The sequence below is a fragment of the Gekko japonicus genome, unplaced genomic scaffold (assembly GCF_001447785.1).
Source record: "Gekko japonicus isolate JY-2015 unplaced genomic scaffold, Gekko_japonicus_V1.1 scaffold117, whole genome shotgun sequence".
NCBI lineage: Eukaryota > Metazoa > Chordata > Lepidosauria > Squamata > Gekkonidae > Gekko > Gekko japonicus.
In genome coordinates this window covers 1,236,627-1,256,083 of record NW_015173676.1, presented here as the reverse complement: position 1 = coordinate 1,256,083, position 19,457 = coordinate 1,236,627, and the positions used below count along the sequence as shown (strand labels likewise).

The 19,457-nt window shown below is 45.8% G+C and overlaps 1 protein-coding gene across 1 annotated transcript in view; it reads right to left on the bottom strand.

The window, feature by feature from the left end:
• Positions 1-167: 167 nt before the first annotated feature.
• B4GALT2 (UDP-Gal:betaGlcNAc beta 1,4- galactosyltransferase, polypeptide 2) overlaps positions 168-19,457 on the bottom strand; it is a 20,463-nt gene continuing 1,173 nt past the window's right edge. The window contains exons 2-7 of the mRNA XM_015422960.1: positions 13,086-13,463; positions 9,752-9,987; positions 5,813-6,003; positions 4,112-4,234; positions 2,841-2,945; positions 168-1,847 (exon numbers count right to left, since the gene is read on the bottom strand). Of these exons, the coding sequence (XP_015278446.1) occupies positions 1,697-1,847; positions 2,841-2,945; positions 4,112-4,234; positions 5,813-6,003; positions 9,752-9,987; positions 13,086-13,395 (1,116 nt within the window). The 5' untranslated portion in view covers positions 13,396-13,463 and the 3' untranslated portion in view covers positions 168-1,696. The remainder of the gene's footprint in view (positions 1,848-2,840; positions 2,946-4,111; positions 4,235-5,812; positions 6,004-9,751; positions 9,988-13,085; positions 13,464-19,457) is intronic.

Below are 19,457 nucleotides of genomic sequence, written 5' to 3'. Positions count from 1 at the left end.
CTTATGAACAGTTATCTAACATATGAAACAGCCTTCTACTGAGTCAAATAACTGGTCCAGCTACATCAGTATTGTATACACGGATGGGAAGTGACTCTCCAAGGTTCCTAGTCAAGATCTTTCACATCATGTTATTTGATCATTTTAACTAGAGATGCCAGAGATTGAACTGGGGACCTTCTGATGTGAAGCAGATGCTTCACCAACTGAGCAACATCCCCAACCTTCCCCTCCCCTCCAGTACGGTCCCCACCCACATTCTTTACACAAGGAGTCTCCAAGTTTTGAAATTTTATTGAATACAAAAGTCTGGTCATAGTGACCAGTGCTGCATTCACCAGAGGCTTGAAAAGGGATCAAAACATTCAAATATACAAAAGTCACCAACACCCAGGCTGTGCAATGTGCCAATACCAGGCTTTGAGCCTCACCCAGCTGCCACCCCAAAATGGGCAGACGCAGGAGATTCTACCTGCCAGGCACCGTAACCAGTATCAAGGGACACCAGCAGCTTCCTAGCTTCGTGTACTAGGCAGAGAGAGAGAGAGAGAGCCACTGTGTGTCATGAGCTGACAGCCAGATCCAAGGGCCTGGCCTGCAGTAGTGGATGGTGGGTTTGAGAAGGAGGGCACTATGAGTGGTAGAGGGCAGAACTGCCTCGCAGATGGTGTAGAGAGGGTAGGGGTTGCTTAGTGAGTGGGAAAGTGGCTGGAATAGGGCAGTGGATCAGGGAAAACTAGCAGAAGCCAGCTTGGTCTTCCTTCTGCATTGTAGCAATGAATGGCCAGTGGTCCTTTAGTGCCTGTGAAAATGAACAACAAGCCCATGCTGGAGTAGGGCAAACCATACCATTCTGGATCCACCCTTACTGCGAGGTGCATCATCACTACCCAACCAACCTGCCTCTTTCACGGGCAGAGAAGCAACTGCTGCGAGGAAGAAGTGCCCATTGCCCTATTGCCAGCTGACTGGCTACATGCCACACTAACCCAGGAAGCACTCAAAAATTCTAATGAGGGTTTTATATAAAACACCCCTGTGTTACTGGAGCCAGAAGAGACATCCAGGGCCCAGCAGGGGACAGCACCAAGCCATGAATGAGGGTGGGCAGTGGCCAGGCCCATTAGAGCTTCGACTTCAATGGAGCTCTCCCCAACTGGGCACATGAACCACCTTTCTACCTTGTGAGCCAGCAGTCAGAATCAGATAAGACCAATGCCATGGAAGGAACACTCAAAAGGCAGTAGTCTTGCAGGCTACAAGAAGAAGACGACGACCATGGTACTTCTGGAATCCCTAAGAGAGACAGCCCTGCAAAGAGTTCAGGGAAAGGATGAGCTCTGGCTGAGGCATAGGGAGGGTCAAGGACCTGCTCAAGGCTCCCCCTGTTCTTGGCACCTTCCAAGCATGAATGGGGCCTGACAGAGCCCAAAAGCCCCACACTGAGCCAGGCACCGTAAAACACATTCATTCCCCACCTGCTGAAGGTCACTGTGGGGAACTGACTAGTGAGAGGAAGGATGGGGACCAGCCAAAGGCTGGGACAAGGCAAAGATGTCATGTGGGCCTTTCCCCATCCCCACAAAGGAGGCAGACAGGTCCTACTAGCCAGGACACAGTCCTCTGAACCAGTCAGGGCTGGGATCCACACAGCTCCTCATGCATGGGGCCATGGGTAGGGCCAGGCAGCAAAGAGTCAACCCCGAGGGGGGCGTGGTGGTGGACGTCCAATCTCCACAGTTACATTGGTGTACATGGGATAGCTAGACACCTCCACCAGGCGGTACTGCAGCGAGCCAATGCCATCACGTTTCATGGTCACCTTGGTATTCTGGATCTTGGTGAACCTGCCAGGGCAACCCAAAAGAATGTTTTACAATACACAAAATGGAAGATCCAGAGGTTGTTCAAGTCATCTGGAAGGACTGTTAGGAATTTCCAGTCAGAGTGCACACACTGCATGAGAGTCTGCCATATTATTAAAAATTTTTATACAACTTTCCCAGCCTAGAAAACACTTCACAATCCTTATCTCATTTACATGCATGGTAACGCTGAGATGAAATTGTTTCTTTTGAACACATAGTGAGAATCACAGGTAGATGTGTAGGAAAGAGATAAAAGCAAGAATGCTGTTGAAGAACATGTGGGCTGGCAGACATGGCACAATGGGAGTGTCGTGAACAGTGACTGCATTTAGAACACCAAGGCAAACAGGAAGTTAGGACATTGCCCCACTTCAGTTAGGCTGTGGCAGCTCTGCAGTCACCGGAGGTACCACTAAGGTGGGATAACAGTATAACCAGCAGCGCACCCACACATGCCTTGTCAAGAGGTCTCTGGCTCCCTGGCTAGCACCAGAACAGCATAGGTTGCCAAATACGGTGCAAAACCATGGCTATTACACTAAGATTCTGATCTACCTCTGACAAAGGGGCCGTTGACTCTCAAAATCTTATATCCTGAAAATTTTGTTGGTCTCTCAAGATGCTACTGGACCTGCATCTAGCTGATCCACATCTGTTGCTCTTGAGAGTAAGCCACAGAGAGCCAGTTGGGAAACAAAGTGAAAATGGCAGCATTATGGCACAGCAATACGGAACTCCTGTGGCAGGGAAGCTGCTGAAATTGACCTCATGGGTGTCCTATGGGAGTACACATAACTGTATGGCTCCTGTCCCTTAGCTGTGCCGTATGGGGGATACTACTACAGGAAGTTTCTCTCCCACTGAGAGTGGGCTTGTAGGTGGGACAAGAAATGGAAGACTATGCAGAAACTTTGAAGGAGCTCATCATGTGGCTTACAAAGGGCTACACAGAGCACAGATGCTCTCACTCACCGCTGGGGATTAGGCTCATTGTGCCGGTCACGCTCATGCTTGATCATGCGATAGCGACCAATACGGGCATCAGGACGTGACACTTTCATGCCATTAAGTGAGATCCTGTGCAAAGAGAGGTTACAACTCAGGGATCAGTAAAGTGCAGGATTTTATTCTGATACCACCCACAAAACCAGATATTAAACCCCCACCCCGGTTAGCCTACAGGCTTTCAGGACCAACTTCATTGATCCAGGGCCAGCTCACTACCCAAATGCCTGCTTGAGGTGTTGAAGCAACAGAAGGTGGCAAGATGAAAAGATGTGGTGGCTGTGGTCTGCACCCACTGGCACATCCCAAACCCGTACCTCTGCTAGTCAGGTCAAAGGAGGCTGCAGGGGCAGAAGAGACTCCCACCCCACCCCCACAACTATTTGTACTGCCCTGAGCCTCACTGGGGTGGCACAGGAGAACAGTACCTCAGACAGCCAAATGGCTGGAGCAGCTCTGCATTGATCACAGGCACAAGTGTTCCATTGGGCTCTCTCTGTGTTGTGCTCTTGAATGGATATTCCACTATATACTTTGGAATTTAGTTATTGCATGTCAGCAGCTGTAGTTTCCACAACTACCCCCAACTCAGATAATTCATTTAACTTAAACTTCAAGACAGAGCATTCCACCAGGTTGGGGCCACAATTGAAAAAAGCCCTTGTTCTGGTCATAAGAACATAAGAGAAACCATGTTGGATCAGGCCAATGGCCCGTCCAGTCCAACACGAGTCACACAGTGGAAAAAACCCAGGTGCCATCAAGGTTTTGGCCACTGTGTGACACAGAGTGGGCCATTTGCCTGATTCAACATGGCTTCTCTTATGTTCTTATGACCAGAACAAGGGCCTTTTTGATCATGGCCCCAACTTGGTGGAAATCTCTGCCTGAAGAGTCTTGTGCTCTGCAGGATTATTCCTCCAGGCATTCCACTGAGGCAGTCTTAGTGGGCCTGCTTTTCTGATTGTCATGCCAGAGTACCAGTGTAATAAATAAAAATACAAATATTCTGTAAAACAATTTATGTTTTGCATTTAAGTTGTTAACTGCCCTGAGCCCCAATTGCCAGGAAAGGGGCAGGGTAAAAACGGAATGAAATAAAGAAACTTCAGGAGAAAGACACTGGCCCCTGCCAATCCATCCATCCCAACAGACACCAAATAGAAAAGGCAGGCTATTAAAACCAACCATCCCAAAGAGGAAAATTTTGGCTTTGCTTGCCCCAGTCTTTCACATACCGGTTAAAGATGTCGTCATCTTCCCCACCCCAGCCCCAGTACTCGTTAGGGAAGCCATTGATCTTCAGAAACTGTGTCTTGCTCAGACCAGAGACGCCTCCAAAGTAGCCTGAGTAAGGCAGCCTGTGAGGGACAAGCAGGAGAGAGACAGAGATCAGGAAAGAACTCAGGAGCACAGAACCAGGATGGTCCAGCTAGTCGTTGGCCGCAAGTCAGAAAAATAACACAGTGATGTAAAGCCACTGCTCACTGCATCATGCTTCCCTTACATTCTCTACTTTCTTCTTCCTAATTGAACCATGGCTGCTGAGAGCTACCATGGGCCCCCGGTCAAAGATTCCATCTAGCCCCCCCCCCCATATGACCCTGATCCAAACTAAATATAACAAAACAAATTACTTTGCTGGTTCTTACTACACATCTATAATAATAAAAGGGTCTGCATGTCCATCTGTCTGTCCATTTGTGGTAGACATAGCTTATCAGAAAATAAAACTAGGTATCTCGAAATTGGCCACCAGCTTCAGGATGATCATGGGAGTTCCAGAGCCAAAAATGAAAGGAATCGAAATATCTTGGCCCAGGTTATCTCCAGACCCCCCCCCCCCATGCTATTTGCAATGGAAGCTAAGCTTGTGTAGTGGTTAAAATGCTGGGCTAGGATCTGGGAAACCCAGGTTCAAATCCCCACTCTGCCATGGAAGTTTGCTGGGTGACCTTGGACTTGTCACACACTCTCAGCCTACCCTACTTCACAGGGTTGTTGTGAGGGTAAAACGGAGGAGATGAGAACGATATAAGCCACTTTGGGTCCCCCTTAGGACGAAAGGCAGGATATTTAAAAAGTAAATAAATAAATATTCTAACTCCTGTCCCTCATTTGTTACCACTAAGGCAGATTAACATTCTATTATTATGCACATAAAGGGTAGAGGGAGGGGAAGCATGCTTTTACAACTCTGACAGCTTATGGGAAAATATTAACTCCCCCCAATCTGTCATAATATTTACAAAGATTTGCTGCTACAGTACTATTAAATACATTCTAAGTTGCCAAGCAGGACAGATGAAGAGTTGAGACTAAAATGGGGGGGGGGGACTAGAAGTGGGGATAGATGAACAGCAGATCATGAAAGGAAGAGAGTAAAACCTATTCCAAAATGCAACAATTCCAGGTAACCCTATAAATGCTTTGAATAAATGCAGCACTGGGGTTAGCAAAATGAGGAAGGTTCCTAAATTGTGTCCCAGATGAAAGAGTTTCATAAGCTTCTAAACCTTCACAGGCCCAAGCCACAGGGTACGCAAGCACGCACTACAGGAGGGATCTTCCTATCCAAGGAGTCTCCAAAGGGGGTTAGATTTAAGTATGCTACATTAGAAGGGTATGTTATGCATGTATAAAAATGGGCATATCCCTCCTGTTGGTCTCTTACCTTTCCATCACTGGCTTCTGAACAATTTCAAAAGACCACTGGTGTCTCAAAATGGATCAAAGTGTACTAAGCCAGACATTTAATCTCCAATTAATGGATCTCATGTAGAGGGATTGACAGAAGACTACCAGGCTGACAAAGTCTGTTGCATGAGCCATTGTTATGACTCAGTATATGGTAAGGCAGCCACTGAAGTGATGCAATTCCCATCACAACTCGGTACATTATAGAGAGCATTTAGAAGAGAGCCATCCAGTCCACTTACCGGAAACCAAACTTATCCATGGCAACAGCAAAGTGCCGAGGCTGATCGTAACAACGATAGAGATTCCGATCATCCATGGGCACAAGATCAACATCGCTGAAGATGAAGCAATCGTAGCTCTCATCATTTCGCAAGGCCTCCAAGAAGCCTACATTCAAGAGTTTGGCTCGGTGGAACGTGTCTTCACAAAGCTGTAGGGCAATAACAAGGACAGGGTCACTCCAAAACAGAGGTGTCGAACTCATTTGTTACGAGGATCAGATCTGACACAAATGTCACTTTGTTGGGCCGGGCCATGTGTGCCATAAAATGTTATGCCAGAGATATAAATGTTATAAAGGACACAAGCAAACCCAATTAACAATATTATGTTTTACTCAAAATACAAGCATACTTAAAACATTAACACTCTTACAGTATTCCTTTATTTAATTGTCTTTGATAACGGGCACCTCTTGTTCTAAATCATTGTATCAAAATCTGGAGTCAATGTCTCTGCTGTAGCAATCTTGAGTATGCTGTTTAGGTGTACATCTGTAAGCTGAGAACATACTTTTGATATATTGGCCTTTATTACAGAAAAGAGCTGTTCACAGACATGTTGTCCCGAACACAGACAGAATGTTTGAAGCAAAAGCCTTAAATTGGGGGTAATTCGGACCCTGAAACTGGTAAAATTTGCTAATGCCAACTTCAGAAAGCTTATACTTCAGTACAGTATCACACTGCTCCCCCACCTACCTGCGATTTGTAGCATCCTTTCATTGGTAGGTGGGGACCAGTGTAAGTGTCCCATTTTGTCGACTGTATTGACTCACTATGTGTAATCTGCCTTGAATAGGCTCTCACCTTAGAGAAACTTTTGCTGTCTATCCCCAGCACAAGTTATCCCAGGGGTCCTCTTCCCAATCTGAAAATACACTTCCCCACTACACTAGATCAGAAACTTTTTCTCTGCAACCCTGGGAGCATTTTTGTGTGTGAAGCAGGTTTCATCCCTACTTAGAGAGGTCCACCCCAAAACATATATCTATATCTATATCTATATCTATATATATATATATAGGAGTGCTCCTACCGTGGTGTAGGTGTTTGCTAAGAAGAGATTTTTAAAAATTCAACCCCTAAGGGGGTCAAAAGGGGGAAAATGTGCTCCCCCCATTGATTCCTATGCAGCTGCCAGGCTACTGCCTCCCTGCACCCCCCCACTCTCTGATTGGTCAGCTGCAGAGCTCAGTGTTCTGAGGTAAAAAACCCCAACAGTTACAGGAGTTTGCAGACAGCTAATGACAGCTGAGGAAATCAGGAACGGCCAACAACCACCTGTGAGGTGCAGTAATGCTGTTGGCCCAGCCTCTTTGATGGCTTCCAACACACTCCTCCCACCTCCTACACCTAACAGGCAGTTGTCTGTCAGGTGCAGCAGCAGTTGCAGGGTGCTTAAAGCCCTGAGGGAGCCCGCCCCAGCAGTAACGCCTTAGTGATCCTGCCGGCCCAGCCTCCACAGTGGCTTCTAATACTCCTCCCCCCTCCTACACTGGACAGGCAGCTGTCTGTCAGGTGTCGGAGAGGAGGTGGGATGCTTACAGCCACCGGGAAGGTTTGCTCAGCAGGACAGCTCTGCTGCTGGCCCAGCCTCCGTGATACCTTTAAACATAACCCCCCCAACACCAGACAGGCTGGTGTCTGTCAGGTGTAGGAGCAGGACCAGGGTACTTTAATCCAGCAGGGATACCGCCCCAGCAGGATCACCTTAGCGGTGCTGCTGACCCAGCATAGCCACACTCACACCCACAATGGAAATATACTCCATATTTGTAGAAAACTGGTTCCCTTTATTAGGTTATTTAACTTCTCACAATGTGGGTTCTAGAAAACTGGTTCATATGAACTTGCTTAATATCTGATTGCTTGGATGGTGTTTTGAATATGTAGTGATGTCCCAGTTCTAAAATGTAACATAAATGAGAAGGATTTTTGTAAAAAAAAGAATGGGGGTATGCCCTCCCCCCAAATTCAATGCCCAGGCCAAACCCCTGCACCAAGAACCCCAAAATAAGGAGAGTACATTCCTACCATGACGTCAACCCCCCCATGAAGAGATTTCTGAGAAACATGACCCCTGCTTCTTAAATGACAACTGCTTCTTAAATGGACAGTTCTATGTTGCCTGCTCCAGAGTGAGCTCACCAAGCAGCCTGGTCATCCTAGCACCTGAGGGCAGAACCACCAATGTGGTCTAGAGAGAGGTCCTTCAGTAGAGAGAGAGAAAAATACCTACGCCTCACTTCATTTCTTACACTACAATCTTCTCTGTTAGAATTCCTACAACAAATGTCACATTTCAAATTTCACATCAGTATTATAACTGGATTTACGGAACTTAAATACCATAGCGAAGCACAGGTATCAGGCTAGTATATAATATAAACTCTCCAAGGAACTGGAGCCACCATCCTTAGCACATGCTCAATCCACCACAAAATTAATGAACCCTAGGTGGATTCACCAGCCACCTGTCAATAACCAGAACTCCTAAATCAGTCCTTTTTCCCCTCCTGCCTCTGTGTGATTCATCCAGACCCATCCACTCTCCCCCAAATCTTGAGTCTGCTCCCACTGACCACGCCTTTCCTTGCACTTCAGTCCCATTTAGAGACCTGACCTTCCACAGAGACACACATACACTCAGGTTTGAGCATGGGGACTAGCAACTGGGAGACCCAGGTTCATAAGCCCCACTCTGCCATGGAAGTTGGGTTGCTCTCTCAGCCTAACATGCCCCCTGCACAGTTGTTGTGAGAACAAAAACATAGATGGGGAGAACAATACTTGTACATTACTTTGGGTCCCCATTTGGGGAGAAAAGCAAGGTACAGATGCCTAGAAAATAAAAATGCTGCAACAAAATCTCATGAAGTCTTTAAGGGGGCTCAAGACTCCTGTTTTATCTTAGCCTCCAACTACATCCCTGCTCTTGCATTCCACCCCCCGAAACACGAACACTCAGCACCTTCCCTCACCCGAACAGCTATATTTCTCCTCCCCTCCCATAGCTTTCCAAGAGCAGTTCCCACCACACACACCATTGGACGCACTTCAACCCTTCCTTTCTATACCTCCAGTCCCTTATACCCCTCCCCCCAGACACACTCTGGCATTCCCATTCCTACACTTCGCTTAATGCACATTTCCATTAGCAGCTCCCACCACCACCACCCTTCTACCTTCCCTCCTCCCAATGGCCGCTTCTCTGATATCATGGCAAAGAAAGAGCAAGAGAGGTGGGCAGAGAAGAAGAAGGTGGCAATGACAATGGTGAAGGAAGCAGCTTCTGAAGCGAAGGGGAGGCCCAGTGCACACACACACTGATGGGGAGGTGGTGACTCCCCGCCTCTGACAGAAGGAGGAGGAGGGCAGTGGCTGCACATGTGCAGCCTGGCCCAACCAAGAGAGAGAGGAAGGGGGGGAGGACCCTCCAAACAGCAGACCTGACACGGTTCTTTTCACTGCTCTTGCTGCTGCCACTGCCACCACCCTCCTCCACCACAATGCTTGCCAGCCAGATAACAGACATAGACGGGCCAGTTCCAGCCCCCAGGCCATATGTTTGATACCCCTGCTCCAAAGAGTGTTTCGCTTGTTATACTTACCCAGCTGATCTGGCCACCTCCTTGTTACTTTTTGGTGTAAACTGTCCCCCCTTCCCTGATTTTTTTAAAAAATCCCATCAAACAGCAGGCCTTTGCAAAATGTGGCATTAAAAAGTACCCACTGGTAACAACTCACACATTGTTTCCCACAAAAGCTTCCACATCCAGTTAGGGCAGAGAAGTCCATGAAGAATGGGCTTCAACAGTGCTTCACTAAAGGCCTTACCTACACCACACTAAGCCCAGCCACCCCCACCCTGGCAACAGACCATCATTCCCCACATACCTGGTTAATGATGTAGATGCCATAGGACACCTTCTGCCGTCGAAGAATAGGATGCAGGTAGTGCAGCCAGTACTTGAGGTGGTGCTCACGATGCCTGAAGGGGATGAGGATGGCCACCTTTTGGCGAGGCACACAGTCTGGGGGGGAGTATTTGCCACCCTCTTGCACATCTGGGTTCTCTCGCTGCACCCGCTCCATGCTCATTGGAGAGCTGAACTCAATCAGGAGCCGGCCCACTGCAGGAGAAGGGAGTTAATTATCTACACTTTAAAAGGGGTAACTTCTCTGATATGAGGGGACATGTGAGGAGGAAACTGAAAGGAAAAGTAGAAAGGATCAAAACCATTGGGGAAGCTTGGAGACTATTTAAAACTACAATCCTAGAAGCTCAGAAAAAATATATACCGCAGGTTAGGAAAGGCACAAACAAAGTAATGGAAGCTGTAAGGTTTATAAGATTATGCATGGGATAGAGCAGGTAGAGAAAGAAGTACTTTTCTCCCTTTCTCACAGTACAAGAACTCGCGGGCACCCAAAGAGTAATTAACACATGGAATTCACTGCCACAGGAGGTGGTGGAGGCTACAAGCATGGACAGCTTCAAGAGGGAATTAGATAAGCATATGGAGCAGAGATCCAACAGTGGCTATTAGCCACAAGGTATAGATAGGAACTCTCAGTCTGGGGCAAGTGCTGCACTGTATTCTTTTTATTTTCAACACTTTTTTATTGAAGTATTAAAAATGCATACAACTGTTAAAGTAAGATAGAACCACTTCAATTTTAACAAAAAATAGTTAGTACTAATAACAACATAATCTATACATCAATCATCAAGAACAAATATACAGTCAACATTTAACTAATCTCAATATTGTACTGGATATCTTTATATTTTGGAGAAGAAATTTTTTAGCAATAAATCAGGTAAATATTAATCTTTGACAGACCTTTTAACACTACTTTTCACTATGGAGAGTGTTGACCTATTATAATTTAAACTTATCTGTAATAGGATATATCCTCATGTCCCTGTTAAGACAAATTCTACCTAGAAAAAGTTCAGCAAAAGGAACCCAAGAACCCAAACATGTATCAGACATAGAGGCAGCAAATAGGCAAAGCACAATTAAGCCCATCGGTGCAAACAAGGTCTTGTATACTTTCACAACCAACTGCAGGGTGAAATAACTGGCTCAGAATTATCCCGACACAAGGCAGGATCAGCATCACTCACAGCAAGCAGGAAAAGGGCAGGATGCAATCACCTACCTTTGTCAAGGAAAGTCTCAGTGACAGATCACATGGTTTTGCATACGAAGTATGCCAGGTTCACTCCCTGGCATCGCCAGTTAAAGGATCTTAAGTGGGAGATGTTGGGGGAAAATCCTCTCCCTGTCTAAAAACCTGAAGAGCCACTTCATTAGAATAGACAATACTGAACAAGACTGGTCAAGTCATTCATATGGTAGCACTGCTATCTCCAATACGGAATGATCATCACAGCCTGAGGCTACTGATAGCATTCATTTACATCTGGAGCAGTAGCAAGACAGTCTGATGCTGGCCAACACAGACTTCACGGGCAACAGACAGAATGCTCTCCCCCTTCAGGCTTGCCTGGTGCCTTCCCTACCCTTTTCAGGTACAAGCATAAAACAGTTAGCCCCCCACCCCTGGGCAGGCTTTTAAACTAGGGCTTGGTATTTCTAATTGTTTTTTACCATCTGCTTCTAGTTTAAGGACTGTTATAAGGATCATTTAGGCTGGCAAATGTTTTATGATCTGAGTTTTTACATGCTTATATGCTTCTAAGGTTTATTTGCTGGTATATAATAGTTGTTAATTTCAATAATTTTATGTTTTTATCATTTATGTTCTGATTCATCCCGAATAGGTTTCTAAAGAGGTAGCATATAAATGTTCTAAATAAATATTGTGGCCCTTTCTTACATGCTCAGGGAAATGCTGATCTACACTTTGGGGGTCAGGAAGCTGTTGTTCTCCAGGCCAGTTTGGCCAGCAATCCTGGGTTTGGGGGGGGGGTTTGCCCTCTTCTGGGCATAGAGCAGTGGTCCCTGGCCCGGGGGGAGCCGTATTTGTGAATTTCCTGCATTGTGCATGGGTTGGGACTAGATGACCCTGGAGGTCCTTTCCAACTCTATGATTCTATGATATATAACTACTGTCTCAGTAGCTGAGAAGGGAAAGTGCTTTGTTTTGTCTGAAGAAATGTCCAGTGGCTGGAAGATTCCGCACTACAGCTGGGAACACATGAATACCTGAAGCCGCCTTATACGGAATCAGACCCTTGATCTATCAACATCATTATCATCTACTCAGACCGGCAGTGGCTCTCCAGGGTCTCAGGCGGAGGTCTTTTACATCACCTCCTACCTGATCCTTTTAACTGGAGATTTATTTATTTATTATCTGATTCACCAGGCTGGCTCAGGGCGGCTTACAAAAGAATAAAACACACAGTAAATAATTTAGATAATCCTAAAACAATATAAAACAATTATAACATTAAAAGGTGCTACTGGCAGTCGACCTTCAGTGTACCATCCTCTCAGTCAGCCCATAGATCTAACATTGTGCAGCTGGCACAGGTTGTTTTGATGTCCTTCAGGGAACATGGTTCTCTCTCAGGGATTGAAGCTGGAGCCTTCTGCATGCCAAGCAGATGCTCTGCCAGTGAGCCACAGCCTGTCCCATGGATGTCACTTTGTGCTGCTATAAACATTGAAATGACGAAACCCAAGCTCTGCACAGAATACGTTATGCAGTATTGCATAATACTGTATGGTTGGTTTTTCACAGAATTTGGGCTATTTTGGCAAAGATTGGGTGGATTAAGATGTGAAGGAATGAGGTGCCATGTGGCCAAGAACGTGAGGACCAGGAACTCTGGGAAGGGATAGGGAGCTATGCTATCAAGGATAGAAAATTCCACCATCTAACCATAAAATATGTCACACAAAGCACACCTTAGTATGCAAGTCTCAAAACACTCTGCCCATATATTTTCATAGTTTCTTCACTATCATGAAGATCATATTGTCTACTAGAGGCCATATTCATGATTTGCAATACACTGTCTGTCCTGCATATGCCTAGATCTTTCGGTTCCTTCCTCTCTCCTCTGCCCAAAGCTAGAGGACACAGGTGTTAATCAGGCAGAGACAAACTCAGGAGATCTAATGCTGGATAACTACTGAAAAGGTTCATTTGTGGCTGGGGAGAGGTAGCCAAGCAAGAAAGCAGGCTGACAATACAAGAAGGCACAAAAATTGAAGGGCTCATCTGCACTAAGACCAAGCTGCAGTCTCACCTAGGCCAGGAGGCATCTCCGGGCAGGGAGGTAAGGGCTTCTCGGTGATGGTGCTGTTGCTGCTGACAGACTTGGCACTGGGGGCTGGGAGCTCGGGGCCCAGAGGCCCGGCAGTGCTGTTAGGCCGAGATATATTAACATAGGGCAGAGTGCGGGAGGCATTGCGCACACTGAAGCGACTGAAAAAGTCCAGGCGCTGGGCATAGACATCAAAGTAAAGGATCATGATGATGAGGAAGTGCAGTAGACACAGGAGCAGTACAGCCTTGCAGATCCTCTCCAGGGTCACCCCCACCAGCAATCTGCTCATCTTCTGGGCACAGGCTGGCCAGCATCAGGGGGGATACAGCATAGGGGGCTCTGGCCCAGGCACCGAGCCTATTGGGGGGAAAGAGAAGGGAGTCAGGAAATGCACCTTCCCTGTAAGAAATGCTCATTAACCCCCAAACACCCACCCCTTCCTGTGATGTCTTGACATTTCTAGCTGCATCCCAACAAATAACCAAATTGACAGCAACTTCAAGACATCACTCTTTAAAGGGAGACTTACTGTTTGTTAAAGGGAAGCAAGTGCTACCCCCTCTCACCACCCACACTCTCCCCTACCCCAGTTGTGACAACATTCGCTCTCGAAAATAAGTTGCCAACTCTCTCCCACCTTCCCACAGTATGACTGTGCATGCTTATGCTATGGCTATGGATATCAATTCTAAACTACTTCAGCCAGCTCTTTCACTCCAATCATCTTCCTGACATAATTTCTCTCTATGGAGAAATATTGGCCGTTGGGAAGGAACAAGCTCAGCCCAAAGGGCTGCAGGACTGGCACTCCACAAGGACAGCCAGCCAAGGGTGTTCTAAGGAGGAAAAAGAGAGCATCCCACTTACCAGCAGTTTAAGAGCAAAACTGAAAAGGGGTCAAGTCCCTTGCATGGTACTCATGAGCAGATTTAGGGGTCACGTGGAGAACAAACCAAGGAGAGCATTGCCTCCCTCCCTGGGAACCAGGGCCTCTCTTATCTCTCCCATAACAGCTTAGACATTAGCCAGGCTCAGCTCCTGGCATTTCATGAGAAAGTGAGCCCTTGCGCCAAACCTGCCTACCCCTTCTTCCCAGATCCAATTGCCTTTTTAAGTCCTTAGCTCCTTCAAAGGTTTATAGCACATACAGGCACACAAGTCACTCAGCGCTCATTGCACTTTTAAAAACGGAAACACCCCCAGTTCTACAGAATTTGGAACAGAATACTTATCAGCATGACCCCTATTCAAGAGAGGACATTCCACTTTGACTTTGAAATCCTGCTGTCTCAAGCTGGATCTTTCCAGGGGAAGAAAAAGGTATGCTGGAACTAAGGTACAACTGCACATGCATCAAGAGCGTCTGATCTTATCAGCAGCATCCCTCTCAATTTTAACAATGACTTGGCCTCATGACAGCAGAGCACTGGTGGAGAGTAAGCTGGGACCCCCAAGCTTTTCTTGCCTCACATGCCCCATGCCTTACTTATGGTGACATGCCCACGGCTTACAAGCCACAGTCAAGTCACTGTATGGTGAGACATCAGCTGGTTTGAATACCCTGCTCCTTTGCCTCTGTTCGGATGTTTGAAAAATCCCATGCCAATCAGTAAAACCACCCACCGACAAACTGGGCACTTCTGCTTAACTAGGGGGACTCCCCAGGAATGCAGAAACCTAACAGTGTAAATTAAAACAGAAAGATATTCCTCCACACAAAAAAAGTCCTGACAAGGACTGAGCCTGCTCATTGTCATTAGCCTGGATTGCTGAGGACCCAAAGCAGCCATGGAATGTTCAGACGCAGTTTAATTTACTTTTTCATAGAGACTCAAGTCGGATTACACAGTGTAAGTCAATGCAATCAATAGGATATGACATCTAAGAAGCAATGCAAGTGGAACAAGATTACAGAAATTTGAAACAGCAAAAAATATTGACCACAATATGCAGAAAAGGATACTATATAAGTATAAGACAATGCATGGCGGCAGAATAACACATACAGCAAACAGATAATACAGCTAATACATACTATATACAGTAATATAGTTCACAGTCCCATTCCCTTTAGAGCTAGTTTGGTGTAGTGGTGAAGTGCGCGGACTAATCTGGGAGAACCGGGTTTGATTCCCCACTCCTCCACTTGCACCTGCTGAATGACCTTGGGCAAGACGTAGTTCTGGCACAGCTGTTCTTGAAAAAAAGCAGTTTCTGTCAGAGTTCTCTCAGCCCCACCTACCTCACAGGTTGTCTGTTGTGGGGAGGGGAAGGGAAAGCAGCTTGTAAGCCGCTCTGAGACTCCCTTGCGTAGTGAAGGGAAGGGTATAAATCCAATTTCGTCTCTTCTTCTTCTAAATGAAGAGACAGTGTTCACAGCAGTTAGGATGGCAGACCCGTATTCAAAACCTTACACAGCTATAAAGCTCATTGGGCAACAAAGGGCCAGTCATTACCTTCCAGCTTCTCTGACCTCATAGAGTTGTTATAAGGACAAGATGGAGGAGCAGATATGCATGAGAGCTGCCCTGAACACTTTGAAGGAAGTATAAAATAAGAGAGTGCAAGTAAGAGAGAGCAAGTGCAATCGAAGAAAATGAAATTCCCTTGGTCCCATATGCACTTGCCTGCTTCCTGGGAACTTTTTTCTGAGTTCTGCTCAGTGTGTTCCCATCATCAGTGGCAGGGGGCTGGCTCTCAGAGACTTGCATTCTCAGTTATGATGCCTCAGTGTAGAACTTCTACCTCACACCCATTCACCTAGGAGCTATTCTGTTGATTTGCCAGTCACCCAGAGTTTTGGTGGTTATACAAGATTGTTTGCCGCTGCTATTGGTGTTTGGATCATGTTACTTTATGCATCTGTATTTGTAATTTTGGTGTTTGGATCATGCTACTTTACACATCTGTATTTGCAAGTTTGGTTATATGGTTTAAAAATGTGTTCTAACCAGCCCTGTGAACATTTTGTTTTAAAAATGAAATATACATATTTTAAAGAAAGAAATTAGGGCTAACTGATGTGCAACATGAAACAGGTTTCTCACAGCTTCATTTTCTTATCACAGTGCAGTTTAGGATGTTATAAATGTTTTCAGGGCTCTGACCATGTTGAAGCCTAGAGTATCCTGTTGATTCAGGAGGAGGGGATAATTAGGATCATAGGAAAAGCCCTCCCTCTAGTCCCAATTAATTCCCCTTCCCAAAACACCCCCCCCCCTCATAAGTTGCAAAGAAGACAGAGCTTCTGCTACAGAGCAGGGGTAAAAGCTTCTGACATGCCAGATCATTTTGCTTGGAGTACCTGGCTAATTCTTCATCCTAGGGACAACCCAAGCCCCTGAGATGTCAGCAGCACTACTGATGCTCTGCTTGCTCCCAGAGCATCTGGCCAAGTACAACCCTTAACTCTCCTGTGTTTTGTTTGTCAGCATGACACATTCTTCATAGGTAGATTTTGCAGAGTGGCATGCTTAGAGCATCCTGCAATGACTGATGTGACAGGATACATGTCCACTCCCCCACCCAATACATCATGGGAAGGGAGAGAAAGAAGTAAACTCCCACACTATAAAACTCACATTCTGGGCTAGACGAGCAACTCTTAGACTTCTGAGGCTCTAGGCTGAGCAGGAAGCCAGTCAACTCCAGAACTCACTGCCATCTCAAATGATTATGCTTTGGGAAAGGGGAAATATCCACTGTACAGTTCTTCACATCCCCACCAAGGGCCTATTTATTATGGAAGTTTCTCTGATGGTTGCAAAATGGGAGCGCAGTGGGGTGACATCGTAGGGCTGGACTGGGGAACTCTTCTCTAATGCAGTATTCACAAGACCATATTTCTATATTTAAATTAATCAGCTGGGAATACCATCTACCACACATGGGCAAAATATTTACATTACTAGACAATTGGAATCCTCACTTAGACCTAATTCACACAAGTGGAAGATAAAATGTTACATGGTATGCATGGTGGTGGGGAGGAAGCATTTGGTATTAATGCCCAGCTCATTGTGTCGGTATCTCATCTGCCAGCACAAGGCACATCCACCAAAGTACACAAATGAATAGGGCCCAACAGCAGAAGACAACTCAGCCAGCAGTATCCTGTTGTAGTACAGGAGAAATGAAGCTGTTTTCTTGGATGTGCTTTATGGCCTTGCAAAATCCACTGACTCCTTGTGCCACACCTGAAGTCACGGCCTCAGTAGGGTAAGACTCCAATGGACTACAATGTTCCCTCTAAGCTTTGGAATCTTGTGAGCAAAAATTCGACTTTATGAGCTACTGTGCAAATGATTTGGCTACTGAATAAATTAGTTTGCTCTGGAGCCATCCTTCCTGAGCTAAGACTAAAATGTGTGAGCTGGAGGCTAAAAACCTGTGAGCTAGCTCACACTAACTCAGCTTAGAGGCAACATTGGACACAATGCCTGCACCAAGACCATATTGCTTCCTAATAGTTAGGAGTGGCCCTACAAGTGCTGACCTATTCTAGACAGCTGTGCTCCAGAATCTCAACAGTAGCCACTTCCTGTCCGTGCATCTACACAACAGTAGCCATTTCCTGTTCCCACATCCTGCACCCAGAGGCATACCACTGCCTCCCGGAGTTCAGCCTCTCTATTAGATGGTGCACCCAGCAAAACCTAGCCACTTTACAACAATAGAATCAAAGGCAGGAGGAGGGGTTGCTTTAAATACCCCACAGCATTCCTTTATCTCACCCGGGGTTTATTGCCAGGTAGACAAAGCTATTTTATTAATGGCTAGCCCAAAAATTCCCTTTAAAATTCAAATAGGAATATTTTGCTCTTTACTGCATCGCCACATTTGTAATTCTATTCTCTGCACTGTATATGGTATGTTATGTCTTATACTATTTTTTGTTTGCACTGTTTTCTAATTTTGCAATCCTGGTCCTATTACATTGTTTACTGGCTCTTAGACCGCCTGATTGCACTGTTTTATATTTTGTAATCCACCCTGAGTCTCAGCAAGAAGCACAGACTATAAAGCAAACAAATAATTTGTGTCCAAGAATGGGACTACAAGATAGCACTGGCCTTCTGTAACAACGTGATCCCCTTTTGCCAGCCAGTACTTGTGCTAGAGTTTCTTTAAGATTACTTGCTCTGGAGCAAGTTACTGGCTATCATAAAGGACTCCATGTGCAGCCAATGAAATACAGTCCTCTCACGGTAGAAACTCTGCTAGGCCCCTAGGGGTTCAGGCTCAGCTCCTTTTTTCTTTTCTTTTTTTATTTATTTACATTGTTTTTATTGCCAACAACACATTCAAGAAGATACCTACTTCCTCTTACACAAGGCCTCACTGAGAAACATAGGAAGAAGTCAGAAAGTACAGAAAGAACTTAAGTAGCAAATTGGCTGGTGTGACAGAAGTTGCTCATCTCAGAAGCAAGGAAAACACCTGACTAATGCACAATGCTGGGGCCCCTTCAACTGCTCTTCTATCCCTAGGATAACTACAAAAGCCTCCTCTTGGATAAGAAACTGAACAGCCAAAGGTTAATACCACCATTTCAAGCATGAATGTGGTGGCCACAAAAGTCTCACTCCATTCCCTTTCCTCTTGATTAAGTATATAGCTGGATATTCCATTGTACAACATAGTTTAACATAGCTGGAGAGATGGGCTTTTTGCAATGCTAACCATCTACTAATGGAGCCAGACTGCAGCTGGGCTGCTCCTCGGCTGTGAATAATTTATCTGGAAACTCAGCCCTTTCTTCTGTCTGGCAATCATCAAAGACCAGACATCAATGTTTTGGTGTTTTGTTGACATGTAGAAATATTAATGTTGAACAAAATGGCCACAAGCCAATAGTGCTTCGTGTAAAATGTTTATGCCCTAGAAATTTTTCATGGTTAGTTGAAAGGTTACACCTTTTCCCTACCTGTGAAAACTGGAAAGTGAAGTGCAGAGCCTTCTTTTCAGACACATATTGCCTTACAGGGTACCTAAGGATACCATAATCTCAAAATTCAGATCAGATAATCTAATGGAATTCCTATCTGAGCTCTCAAGGGACATAAAAGCAGTTGGCTCATGAGCAATCCATGGGCAAATGGCAGTGCTGGGAAAGGTGAGCTGCTGCCAGCCAAGTCTTTTCCTAAATGGATCCAAATACCAGCAACAAAGCCATCTATTTCATACATACTATACAACCTAGGAAATCTATACACACTCCATTATTTTCCTGTGTCCCCAGTCAGTATGAGGCCCCTAATTCCCAAAGCAGTTCCTCCCCTTTCTCAAATAAAGGCTGCATTGTTTCTCCCCCCCCCCGCCCCCCGCCCCCCACAAGGATCTCCTGCCTGA